Source organism: Struthio camelus, chromosome 6, assembly GCF_040807025.1.
Source record: "Struthio camelus isolate bStrCam1 chromosome 6, bStrCam1.hap1, whole genome shotgun sequence".
NCBI classification, from domain to species: domain Eukaryota; kingdom Metazoa; phylum Chordata; class Aves; order Struthioniformes; family Struthionidae; genus Struthio; species Struthio camelus.
This window is the reverse complement of record NC_090947.1, coordinates 4,227,619-4,240,338: the sequence shown is the minus strand read 5'-3', so window position 1 is coordinate 4,240,338 and position 12,720 is coordinate 4,227,619. Positions and strand designations below refer to the sequence as shown.

Here is a 12,720-nt window from a genome sequence, read left to right as displayed (position 1 = left end):
TCCCCAAAGCAACTGCGCCGGCTTCAACTCCCGGCAGGGCACATAACCCCTCGAGCCTCAGGTGCCTCTTCCACAAACAGCCCTCCATCTGTCAGCATTCATTTGACGCTGCTGCTTAGATAGCACTGAAGTCAAATTTAAGCGCGTGCTTAAGCAATGAATTTTAAAAACTGAATTACCAAAACTGAATTTAAAAAAATACGTCTGGAATTGTGCATGGACTGTTCACTTCAGGTCCTGTCTTTCCTGGGAGTTTGTGTGTTGACAGAGGTTAAACAGATGGAAAAGGGACCATCGGGTCATTGAATCTAGACTGAAACAATGAAAGCACCTATAAAATAGAGCAGTAAAGAATTTGAATGGAAGCAAAAATGTTAATTGTTATCAGCTTGGCAAAAGCAACAAGATGTAACAATTCCCCACCCCGTCCCGCCCCAAAAGCAACGAATATTTGACATTCTAAACTTGCTTTTATCTGAAATGAATAAGAGTCTTTTACAGGCTTAGGGCAACGAGATCGTTTTACTATGAGTAATCTTGAAAAACACGGAAAACATTGTTCAACTAAACCAAAAGGCCGCAGCAAACCTTCACATGAAGCTGAAACGAATCCCTGCGAAATATTCTCTTTGGCTCCTAAAACTCACAGAAATGAGGAAATTCAGCGTTCGAAAAAAAGTTGCATTATTAGCCCAAGGTAAGTGGTTAACGAGCGCTAAATAAACATGTCAGTGAAAGATACACAAACTGAAAGTGGCACTTTTCTGCTAGGAGATTAAATAGGGCAGGAATAGCCATAAATGAAATCTATCAAGCTGCCCTTTGGGATAGATTAGTGGACATAAGAGCCAGCAAACTGGGCTCCTGGTCCCATCTGCTTTTCCCATTTCTGCTTCTTTCTCCCTCCCCCGGAGTGCCTACAAAGTCTTCCCTTAAAAATACAGGCAAAAGCTGGAATCGCAGAATCTCAGAATGGCCGAGGTTGGAAGGGACCTCTGGAGATCATCTAGTCCAACCCCCCTGCTCAAGCAGGGCCCTCTAGAGCACATTGCCCAGCATCACGTCCAGGCAGGTTTTGAATATCTCCATGGAAGGAGACTCCACCACCTCTCTGGGCAACCTGTTCCAGGGCTCAGTCACCCTTGCTAAGCAGAATTGCCAAGCAGACCCCCAGAGAAAAGCCACCAGGTGGGGGCTCAGTGGGCTGGGGGCTGACATCCGCCAGGGAGTGGGCCGCAGCTGTGCTGAGGACGGGACGGACTTGGTCGCCCACTAGGTTTCACTCAGAGACCTTCGCCGGTGAGACTGGATGGGGCACAGTCATCGCCGCCAGGTGACTCCCACGCCAGACCCGCTTTTTGACGGCCTTCTCCAGTCCCTTTTCGGTTCTCAAGGAGCGAAGCACAGCTCGGAAACACATGCCGTCTTCCACCGTGTGGCTCGAACATCCCAGCTGCTGGCAGTCTGCTGCTCTCCTTTGAACTGTGATTTATTTGCGGAGGAGGACGGGCGATGCCTCGGTCCCGCTGTTTAAACCAGCCCTGCCAACTGGCCTTTCATTTCAGCTCGCTTTGTGCATCAGACTAAACAGGCCAGGGCTCAGCTGAAGCACTTGGCCCATGCCAAGCGATTTGTCAGTATTTATCGAGCCCTGCAGGTCATTGTGCGCACAGCCCAATCCAAGCGCCAGCGCAGCTCCGATTTGAAGCTCCGTGCAGGGTAAGGGGGTAAAGGGACCTCAGGCGCTGTTTATTTTGGATGTCGAGTCACAGCAATAAATTGGCCATAAAGCAGCACGTGTTAGCATCGAGGCAACTCTGGACGCCAGCAAAATATATGATCTCAGAGGTGAACGGGACCTCACTGGGATGCTGAGCTGGTGTCTCCAGGGCATCACTGCAGCCTCCCGGGGGGCCTTCCCAACAGGGCTGTGGCCACGACCACCGCAGGCTTCCCAGGACCAGGGACATCAAACACATAAAGCCCTTCACGAGACTCTCGCAGGTAACAGGACCAAGCGTGGAGGGAACGGTGCTAGATTCGGAGCCGCCGCTTTCCACCTGTTGCTATCTCAGCCCCAAGCGGCGTTTAGGAAAGCCGTGCTGCTTTTGGTTTTCAGTGTCGACGGATGGAAACCGCTTTGTCCGGGAGGAATTCCCAAGCTGGATAGGTTGCCTTCACGATTCAGGGAAGGACTTTTTCCATTACCTTCTGGCCCTTGCAATGTTTGCTTTGAGGATGAGAGTATTCATACTGCCCAGCCCTTTTAAAAGGGGTAGGGGACCTAAAAAGGTAAAAGCAATGTTTATACACGGAAAATTACGGCAATGCAATTTTTCCTGCAGCAACCATTTTGATGGAAAATGCCTTGCTGCTTCCATTTCCAGTTAAGGTATTTGGTGCAACATGGTATCTCAAAACGTCTGAGATTTTAAGGTGACCAAGGCTAATAAAATGCAGGTTATTAAACGTAATAAACAAACTAGGAAACAGATCCGCCTGACAGGGGGAATCAAACCTTGCACCTTTTCCACGCTGCACTATAGAGCAGCACCGCCAATGGGTGTTTTTGCAGCTGACAGGTGTTTTCCTGGGTAATATAGAAAATTTGGCATTAAGATCTTTGGGTCATCTGTGCATTTGTCCCAACGGCCCCGCGTGCTGTCCCGTGGTGTACACTACCCCGCTAGGAGCCGAGCGCTGCGAGCTGGGAGCGCACAGCCCTGCGCGGCCTCAGGAAAGGATGCTCAGGGAAGGACGTGCGGAAAACCTTGCCCCCAGGCCGGTGCCTCCCATCCGCGAGGCTCCAAGGGCTTTGCACCGCCGTGGCTCCCCCGGCCGCCCCCACCCTGGCAGCCGGCCAGGCCCCATCTGCGCTGGCCCTGGATGGAGGCCAGCTCCCGTGCTCGTGGACCTCCCCAGCCAGGCTCGCAGTGGGGGCTAGTTAACCTCAGCTCATGCAGCGATCACCGGTTTGAACAGGGATTTTTTTTGGGGGGGTGGTGGGGGGAGGAGAGACCCGGCACCACGCTTTTCCCCTTTCCTGGCCATGCCACCTCTGATGGGCGAGGGAAGGTGGCCCGGCGCAGAGCCCCTTCCACCCCACGCAGCCCATCCGCGCCGCCGGCAGCTGTTTCGCCCCCCTCCACCCTGCAACGCTCGGCAAGGAGACGGGAAGCGTGAGAAAACAGCCACCAAACCTGGTGTTCGCCTCCAGCCCCGAGTTTCGCAGAGAGGGGCTGGGAGGGTGAGCGTGCAGGAGAGGGTCGGGCTCGCACATCGCCTGTCTGCCAGCACAAGCACGCAGCCCCTAAGCTGTTTGTTGAGCTTTGCCAACTCATCAAGAAAATGTAATCATGCTGGAAGGAAAAGTCTCCAAAGAAACGTTTCCTCCCCAAATGCACAGAGACGTGCCAAAGCACAAAGTCATACCTCTGGGGAAATGGTACTGAAAAGCCCCTCCTGCGCGTTAGAAGTTTAGGAAAGAGAGGATGCAACCAGTTACATTTTACAGCAAGGGCTTTCAGCACTAAAATTCCCAGCCCTGGTAGCACAGCCATAAGTACGAATACGGAGTCACGCACAGAAATTTGACTTGCTCCGGCTTTATTTAAAAGGCAGGCAGCTCTGGGGAGCATCCTGGGGAGGTGTGGTTTTTTGTTTGTTTGTTTGTTTGTTTGTTTTTTTAAGCAAAAGCCTAGGTGGGGAGGAAGCATTAGTCACTCTCGGTAACCTAAAACAGAAGAGACATATTGGAAACGTGAGAAGAAGGCACCTGGTGGGAGAAGAACCACAAAACACCCATAAGCTCACTCTCGCTGGCTTTACTGTCCTTTGCATGGTGGATCTCTGTCTCTTTTCTGGGAAACCTTGTTTACAAAGTTGGTGTGGGATGTCACACGGAATTTCTTACGTTTCCACAAAGAGAGGACGGGGTGGAAAAGGTCCAGCCAACAGGCTGTGCTGGGACACTGCCACTGCAAGTGGCAGGCGACGCTCGGCCACAGCATGAGGATCTCGGAGTTAGTCTTGTGCAGAGGGGACACCACACAGTGCCCTATTTCTTAAGTGCTCAATATCTTCATCGATGGCCTGGAGGAGGAGGTGGATTGCACCTCATCAGGTTTGTGCCCTCAACTTCTATGCCACTGCAGTCTATGATAACGGTGGCCCATGTAGCTATCGTATTACACACGTTGCATGTGTGGCATGAGCGCACACATGCCAGCACGTTATCCCCTGCCCTGAAGAGCCTGGGCAATCCCGCAGCAGCAGCGGCGGAGCCAGCCGGCGTTATTCTCCCATGGTGTAGCATGGCTCGGCAAGCTCCGTGGCCCAGGCGGATTGAAAATAATGTCATGCGGCGCCAGTTACGGGGCAAGAAATATGATCAAATCCGACTTCACACTCCTGCCACATGTTCTCTTCTTTCCCCATTAAATGGGATTTTGACATAATTACAGTTTTCCTACTGGAACGAGAGAAACCTTTACCAGAGAAGCCAGATGTGCTTAGAGTTTAAAAACACTAGCTCAGACTCTGAACTTTTAATTTATGGAAGGCATTTCACCAATTACATTAGTATGCATTTTCCTACTATCCCCTCCAGGTTCAGGACCCCCGGTGTTAGGCCCTGCGTAAACAGTGGGTAAGAGGCCGCAAACTCTTCAGAGGTGAGGAGTGTGGAGGGGAGGGAGCCATCCCAAGAATGAAGGGAAATAAAGGGTGAGAGAAGGAAAATATTATCCCAATTTGGAGCTGGGGAGCTTAGCAGCTAGGCATGATTTAAGAACAAGCTTCAGTGCATGAATAGCTACTTGCCTCTTCAGTAAGCGTAATATGCACCCCTTTCCTTTTGCCTGGCTGTCTCACATGCTCCAAAGGGGATAACGCTGAAGTGTTTTTGAAAGATTGCTGGTCCCGACAGCCTTCAGGTTCTCTACAGGGCCACTGAATTGACTTGGGGCTATCTGCAGGCTTGAAGCCCTTGAAGAGTTCTCAAGTGACCTTCCCAGGGTCACAGAAGAGAGTCTGTGGCAGATATGGGGACAAAAGGACACCCAGGCTGGCGTGAGCTACGAGAACATCCTCCCTTCCACCTCTTACCTTTGAACAACAAATTAAAGCCAGAGGCAAGGCAGGACCCTCTGGACAGATGCTGAAACATCAAAGTCAGCCAGGCTGAAACATGAACTGAGTAGAGAGATTCCCCAGGAAAAATGTGTGGAGAGGTGAGAAACCAGCTGACAAGGTGATTAAGGTGGCTTTGCCCCCAGCCTTTGAAACTGCTCAGGTTTAAAACAAGCAAACACGCAAGATACTCCCTTGGTTGGCTGGGCAGGCTCAGACTGGGAACACGACCAAGCACAGAGAGACTCCCCTTTCGGGGAGCATAGGGAAGAGGACTTCCAATGTCTGAGACTTCCCAGCCATGTAGATAGGAGGTAAAAAATGATATTGTCCTGTCCACTCCCACCCCAGGAGGCAGGGTGAAGCTGGACCACTGCTGCAGGAATGCCAAGAGCTGCAACAGGCATTGCCCAAGGGCGGGCGAGTGCTGCCAGCAGCACGTGTCCACTAAGCCATACCTTGTAATACAGGGAGCCGTGAGGGTGAGTGTTAGCAGAAGAAGACACAGGGCTGGTGAGCGCCACAGCTCGGGGACGGCACACGGGAGAGACCGCTCCAGCTCGCATCTGGCCACTCAGCTTTAGGGAGAGGAGAGAGTTTAGCTGTATAGGAAAAGCGGGGTTATCCACCCTGTACCCACTTAGCCAAGAAAAGTGATTGTAACAGGTTAACATGCTCATACTAGTTTATGTTTGCTAGCAGAGGGATCAAAAGTATGAAGACTTTGTGTCACACACTGGGATCCAGTCACAGGCCTTCTGGTCACTAACATATGGGTTCCCCATGGTGGCTAAACTGAGTCATCATGGCTGCGCGACTGCAGCTTTGCTGTGCTGTTTAGGCCGGAGGTCTGCAAAGAAGCCTGGGCCGCAACTCTGATCTGAGCCCAGCCCTCCTGAGGTCCCTCGTGGTGGCCCCAATCCATCTTCTTGTCCTCGTTGTCTCTGCACCGGGCCACCCAGCCCGGGAAACCATACCTAGGAGCAGCTCTGTGGTCACCAGCTCCACCGACAAGCTTCCTCGCATCTCTAGAGACTCATGTCTCACTCAGCCACATCACACCCAGCGCTGGGCTCTTCTCCTACTGAGTGCTCACCCAAACACTTACCAAGACAGCATGACCACTGACAAACTTCGGTAATAAAAAGATCAGCACCGAACCACAGATGGTAACCAGCCTGTGAGCCTCTCCCTCCCTTCCAAATAACATGGCTGCAGCAAGCAAAGCAAAGCATGCATGGGAAGCGTTGGAAGCAAGGGAAGAAAGCACGCAGACCTTTCATCTTCAGAGATGCTGAATTTCCTCCTTAGGGTTAACTTGGCCCCTGAACCATTTTGGTGAAGACTGCCATAACAAATAATGTGCTCTGTTTTCCTGGAAGGAGCGGCCCAGGTTTCAAGTGAGGGTTGAAATCCATTTTGTTGGCAGACTGGGTTTTCTCCTCCTGGTTTCTTTCTTTTTGTATAACAACACAGCTCAAAAGAAAAGGAGCCCAAAGGCAGACCGCGACAAACCAAGTCTCCTCTGTCTTTCTTCCAAATCCTCCAGAGATATTATTTCATCCTCATTCACAATATAGAAATAATATTTATCTCAGCTGCTGCCAATATTCCGGGTCTGTAGTGTGTGTGTGGATGTGTCTGTCTCACATATGGATTCCTGGAATGACTGAGATGAGTTCAAACACGGCCCTGTAACATGAGTCTAGCAGGATCTGCTGGCCATCACCCAAGGTAAATGGCCAGGATAGTCCATACGTGGAGCGAAGGCGGTGGTCAGCCACTGATCTAACTATGCTCACACCACTCCTGCCAAAGCAAACTGTCTGCTTTGACCCTGACTGAGATTCCCAGCACAACCCTCTTTAAATGAGCTACAGCAAATCTGGAATTATCCTGAAACACAAATAAAGTTATGAGATGGGAAAGCCCTAAGAAACCGTGCTCCGTGCCGAAAATTTCACAGTTCTTCCTCAAACTAGCTCCAAGGGAAAAACATGCCCTGGTTCACCTGGGACTCCGCTCCTCCCAGACTTCTTTCGCAAGGACCACAGACACAATGAAACGGACCTGTATTCTCCTAATTTCTTCTACTTACACATAGGCAGCTTTGCAAGATGACAGTCCTCTCACGATCGTGTCTCCATTCTATTTCCCTTAATTCTCTGAAGCGCAGTCTTGGGTTGGTACAATGAAACTGTGAAAATAAAGGCCTTCGTAGACAGACAAAAGGTAAATGCAGGTGTCGCCTGGGATTTCCCACTGTTCAGTATCTGAGTTTCTTATTTCTCCTTGAGAGCATGGGACCTTACCTTTATTAGTAATAGATTTCACTTGTGCAGCCTATTAAGGGCTTTTTATCTTGCAGAAATTTGGGTCTAAGAAGCTGCCTTGACATAAGGGAATTCCATTACAGCTGGTTGATATATTGAAGCGATCTTATTACCCAGAATGGTTATTCTGACCTTGTTTGTGGCCAAAAAAAAGAGAAAAGAATGATGTGATAAATCCAGTTAGAGCGTTTGGACTGTTTGCTAGATTAGTAACCAACTGTGGCCATTTCATTGTAAATGCGCCTATAATTTTGATTAAGTGATTCGCACAGCCAGTAACTTTCTTCCACCAACATAATAACTAATGCGGCTAAGAGACATTTAGAAAACGTATGGGGAAAGTCAGCAAAATGAAGTGTAAATGTTTATGAAGGTGATAGTTCTCCTGCACTGCCCACAGGCTGTGCTTGTGAATACCACACCACCATGCCTGTGCCTGGCCTCGTGAAGGGTAACAAGGCTGCAAGGTTGCTTTGATTTTAGCAATAAATAACGTGAACTCCAGCTCTTGGGTTTTGCTCAAGCAATCAGTCACTTTCGCTAACAATGTTAGCATGATTTGTCAGAAATAAATCTAGCAAACGTTTCTAGCGTTCATTAATCTTTGCTTTCTCGCTGACTGGAACTGCTGCGAAGGACCCACCAAACACCAAGAGCCAAGCGACACGTTGGTTCATCCCATGCACATACTCTAAAGGAAAAAAGTTAAACTATATCCCCTTGAAGACCATCCGATACTGGCTAGCGGGAGATTTTTGGACCATTTTTGGGAAGATCTCTAAAGAAAGCCTTAGTGAGGCTTCAGTCACTGGTCAAAAACCACAAAGGTGAACCCTGAAAATTATGTGAATGAAAAGGTGTACACTTCATTTCCTCCAGAGGCAGTTTCTACAACCACCTCCTCTGCTGATCTCAAAGATGCTTTGTATTCCTCCTCTCCAGAGGCTGAAGTGGTTTCATCTGAGCTAGGCAACTCTGTCAGTAGGATTTAACACACGCCAGTACGAGGCATACAACGTAGTCCTGTTGATAAAGACCAAGTGACAAATCAAAATCAAAAAGCAAGAGCGGATTTAGGAGAAGTAAACAAAAAATGCGCATAAAGAGCAAAAAAATTGCATCACAGCTGGTGATTTTTTAATTTAAAAAACTATTGAAAGAAAGGAACACAGGAGACAGAGCTCAGAGTAAATCCACACCAATTCCTCACAGTAACTCAATTCATAAAACCCGTGAATTAGCTATAGAGCAAAATAATGGATCACACATATACTTTTGTCGTCGGACAGCTGTAGCTTAATCTGACTTATGTACCCTCTCTTTCCTGAAGATACTAGTGGTTTTTATCGCAGGTTTGAAAAGAACAAGATCCTTAAGATGAGAAATGCTGCACAACAAAAAGTGCAAAAGTGTCTTTTTCCAAAAAATAAGATGAGCTTGTCAGTTTTGGTGCAGAAATTTCATGTCATGGGCTATCAGTGCTACTCAATATTGTTCTCATCAGAAAGCGTTCTACTGAAAAATGACATCCTGTGAAGCTACCTTGGTTTTTGAGAGCGCTGTGCCAATATACATGCCAGTTTTGCATGAACTTACATAATGCAAATTAATATACTAAAATATAACTCAAATAATTTGATCAGTGAATGATTTTTTTCTCATTAAAAAAATCTCTTTGCAAGCAAATTTAAAATTTGACTGTCCATTTTGATATGGAGGGGAAAAATTTCTTTCAAATTCCATTTGAAATTATGAAATTCCTCAAAAAGGGAACATCTGATTCCCACATGCCTCTGATTTTTACTGTGCTGAAGCCTTCAATATGGTGTCTCTTCACATCGCACAAGATTAATTCAAATTGGCGTGGATGGGAACAGTCCATGAAGGCTAAGAGCTAGATGGGAGAAAAAGCAAGAAGGCAACCAATAGAGTATATTGTTGGCAGAGCTGGTGGATTCCATAGGGAGGTCAGAGTTAGGTCTAATTTTTTTTTTTACATCTTTATTAATGGCATGAAAATGCAACATGATATGGCAGTAAAACAAGGAAAGAAAGAAAGAAAAAAAAATCCAGCGCAGCCGATAGCAGAAAAATAATAGTTTCATGAGGTTACTTGTTAGACGACACCTGAAACAGCACGTTCCTTTCTGGGCACCCAACACTACAATTTGGAGGGAGTTCACAGAAGAGCAACAGAGATGATGGAGATGGAGGTGTTGAACTTGGCTCAAGGAAAGATTGAACAGAGTAACAGGCTATGAGCACTTAAAGAAAATAAACACCCAGGGAGAAATCCTGACCCTGTTGAAGTTGATGTTAAGACTTTCATTGACTTTAGTGGAGCCAGGATTTCACATCGAGGGGGAACAGGAATTATTTAGTGGTGGAGAAGGCTACATGCAGGAGCTATGAGTTAAGAACAAAGAGGGGAAAAATGTAAGCTCGTTACAAAGGTAAACAAGGCAAGAAATTTCAGATTTGTTTAAAGGCAGCAAAACCTAGAATGCCAGCAAAGAGATGCAGAAAGAGCCAACTGCAGTTTTGCAACCTTTTAATTAAAACGAGGTTAAATAAAACTAGTGTTACATATTCAGCTCTGATGAGAGAAGAAAATTGGATGCTAACAAAAGCAACGCTACACCCCCTGCAGCCAAACTCCCAAATGTAGCGAAGAGACAGCATCTCCCCAGTTCAAGTGCAGATGGTTTTATATGGGAAAAGTAAATAAGACATTACCATCTGGTTAATAAAACGTGCATCTAAGCTAGATTTGACTACATGTCCCCAGATGTAAACACTAAAAAATAATTTTTTTAAACGTTTTAAAGGTTTCATCCAACATGCCCAAGGAGGAAGAATTCTCATTGACATCAAAGGCACTGAACAGAATCACAGAATGTCTTATCTGTCTGCCCTATAAATTATAAACTTACATTAAAACTCACTGCTGTCTGTGCAGAAATATAATTAGGCTTTACTGCCAGAACGTATAGTACACTGCTCAAGATCTGATAAAATTAAGAGGCTATTGGAGAAGTTGGCTTCTGAGATGTATAGCATATGTAAAAAAGAAGGCATAAGGCAAGCTATTTTCAGCAAATGGTAAATCTCCTGAAAAATTCCACTTTGGAAACAGAACCTATTCATGCTTTTGAGCTGAAATTGTCAACCCATTCTGTCTGGTAAAAACAGAAACACATTCTTGGGAACACTATTTTTTCAAGAGACCTTTTTCTTTCCAGACTGACATGCTATTAAAAAAAAAAAATCAAAAATACTGAATAATTTTAACATCAAAGGAGAGTGGCTTATTCCAGGTTATATAGAAAATTCTGAGTGACTTAAAATAAAGGTTTTCATCTTTCTCCTTTACTTGCAAAGGAAAGCAAAAAACTTCCGATTTGACTTGCCACCAACCCGGATAGTCCACTATATCCATAGCCCCAGGGAATGATACCTTCAGCTCTGCTGACATCTACTAGCAATTGGGCTGGTGTCCCTCTTGAACTGCTGTTTTGCAGTTAACCATTCTCCTTTGAGAAGGGGTTTTGCTCGTGACTGGTATTAGAATAAATGATTGAGCTGACAGATGGGAAACAGTTTAGATAATCAAAACAGGCAACCAAATAGAAACGGTACTTATTTGAATGGGGAACACCATGGATTTGCAGGTCTGCAGGGATCATCTTGTTTGACCTTCTGCCTAGCATATAATACACGTCCACCCTATTGTCCAAACCAGAAGCTCGTGGTTGAACTCCTTCACAAAGGTATTCTTGCCTGAACAGTATGGAATGACAGGAAAACAGAGCCTCAGACTCCCCGCTCCTACCACACCAGCACATTAGCTATTAGCATGTGCTGCCAAATTTTATCTTTAGAAAGGGGCTGAGTTAGCAGGAGATTTGCCAGAATGCAAAAAAAAAAAAAAAAAAAAAAAGGAAGATAGCATCATTCAAAGTCTCTCTGTGCATGCTAAGAGGAAATACACTTCAACAACAATATAAAGAACCTGCCAATTTCACATGAGATAAAGGACTAGAATTACTCTCCTGTATGTGTGTTTTGGACGTAACTCTAGCGCTACACCTACCAACCCTGCCTACTTGAAGACTCTTCCCATCTTACTCAGGCTTTGCATGACTGCGGTTTTTAATCGTCTTTCCAACCACTGTGAGTGGCAAAGTTGTGTAAAAACTGCTTGTCTCATCTGTGCATCTCAAAAGACCTTCACTGAAAATGACGTGACAGTACTTTGTCTGTCCAGCTGGAGAAAGCAAGAGGAAGGTAAGAGATTTCACCAAGGGCCTACAAAGGACATCTCTAGCAGGGCTGTGATTCAAATCCAGATCTTCTAATCCACAGACTAGGCTAATTGGAGAAGGTTTCTTACTGAAAAAAGGTAATCAGGATAGGACAAATTCAGATACTACTGGCGACTTTAGTAGAAAGGCAAAAGGAATAAATGCTGGGTATTTATCACATTTGTAAAAATATCCTCAAGTTTTATTTTCTGTTGCAAATAAAACCATTTTGAAACTAAGAGTAGCACCCTGGCATCATTCTATTACCATTAGGTACAAGCTCGTCATGTACAAGAATTGCAGAATGAGGCTCTTGGCCATCTTGGCCAAGTCTTGGTCAACGTTGCCACAGGTCTTTCCATGCAGACCTTGGAGAGCTCCCTTTAATCCCTGGCAACCACAGTGCCGGAGCTGGTATTTTAATTCACCCCTCCCAATAACATCGATATCAGAAATTCAAGAGGATATCTCTAAATAATCCAACGATACCATTCTCCCAACTGAGTCCACAGTTGGTTGGGAAAAGCATGGAAATAAATTGGAAGAAAATCAGTAATATAATGGTTGCCTTGAAGCATGAATAGAGTCTAGTTGAAGTCCATCAAACATGAGTACCTGAGTTTCTGGCTGGGACCTTGAAGAACCATTGCAATGTCATTGGCTCCGCTTGGATCAGGTGAAACACTACTGAGAGCTTTCTGCTTTTGACCCCTCAGTATATGTTAAAGCTACATCATGAGGAAAAAAAAAAAAAAAAGCTTTATTCTTGCAACCCATGTGGGGTGGCCTTCCCAGTAGAGCAAATGAAACTTGATTTCAAGATAAAATCGCTCTTTGAGCCATTATACGTGTGCAGAAAGTTTTCATCTTTTGGTTTCAATTTTACAGTTGTTCCATTTGTTTAAAAAGAAGCTGAAAATGTTTACTGACATGAATCAAACTTATCTTGGGCC

At 46.0% G+C, this 12,720-nt stretch overlaps 1 protein-coding gene across 1 annotated transcript in view; it reads right to left on the bottom strand.

Moving 5' to 3' along the window:
• Positions 1 to 505: 505 nt before the first annotated feature.
• LOC138067690 (uncharacterized) overlaps positions 506 to 12,720 on the bottom strand; it is a 104,817-nt gene continuing 92,602 nt past the window's right edge. Inside the window, exons 4-6 of the mRNA XM_068949552.1 lie at positions 7,229 to 7,343; positions 5,589 to 5,708; positions 506 to 2,284 (exon numbers count right to left, since the gene is read on the bottom strand). Coding sequence (XP_068805653.1) covers positions 2,267 to 2,284; positions 5,589 to 5,708; positions 7,229 to 7,343 — 253 coding nt within the window. The 3' untranslated portion in view covers positions 506 to 2,266. The remainder of the gene's footprint in view (positions 2,285 to 5,588; positions 5,709 to 7,228; positions 7,344 to 12,720) is intronic.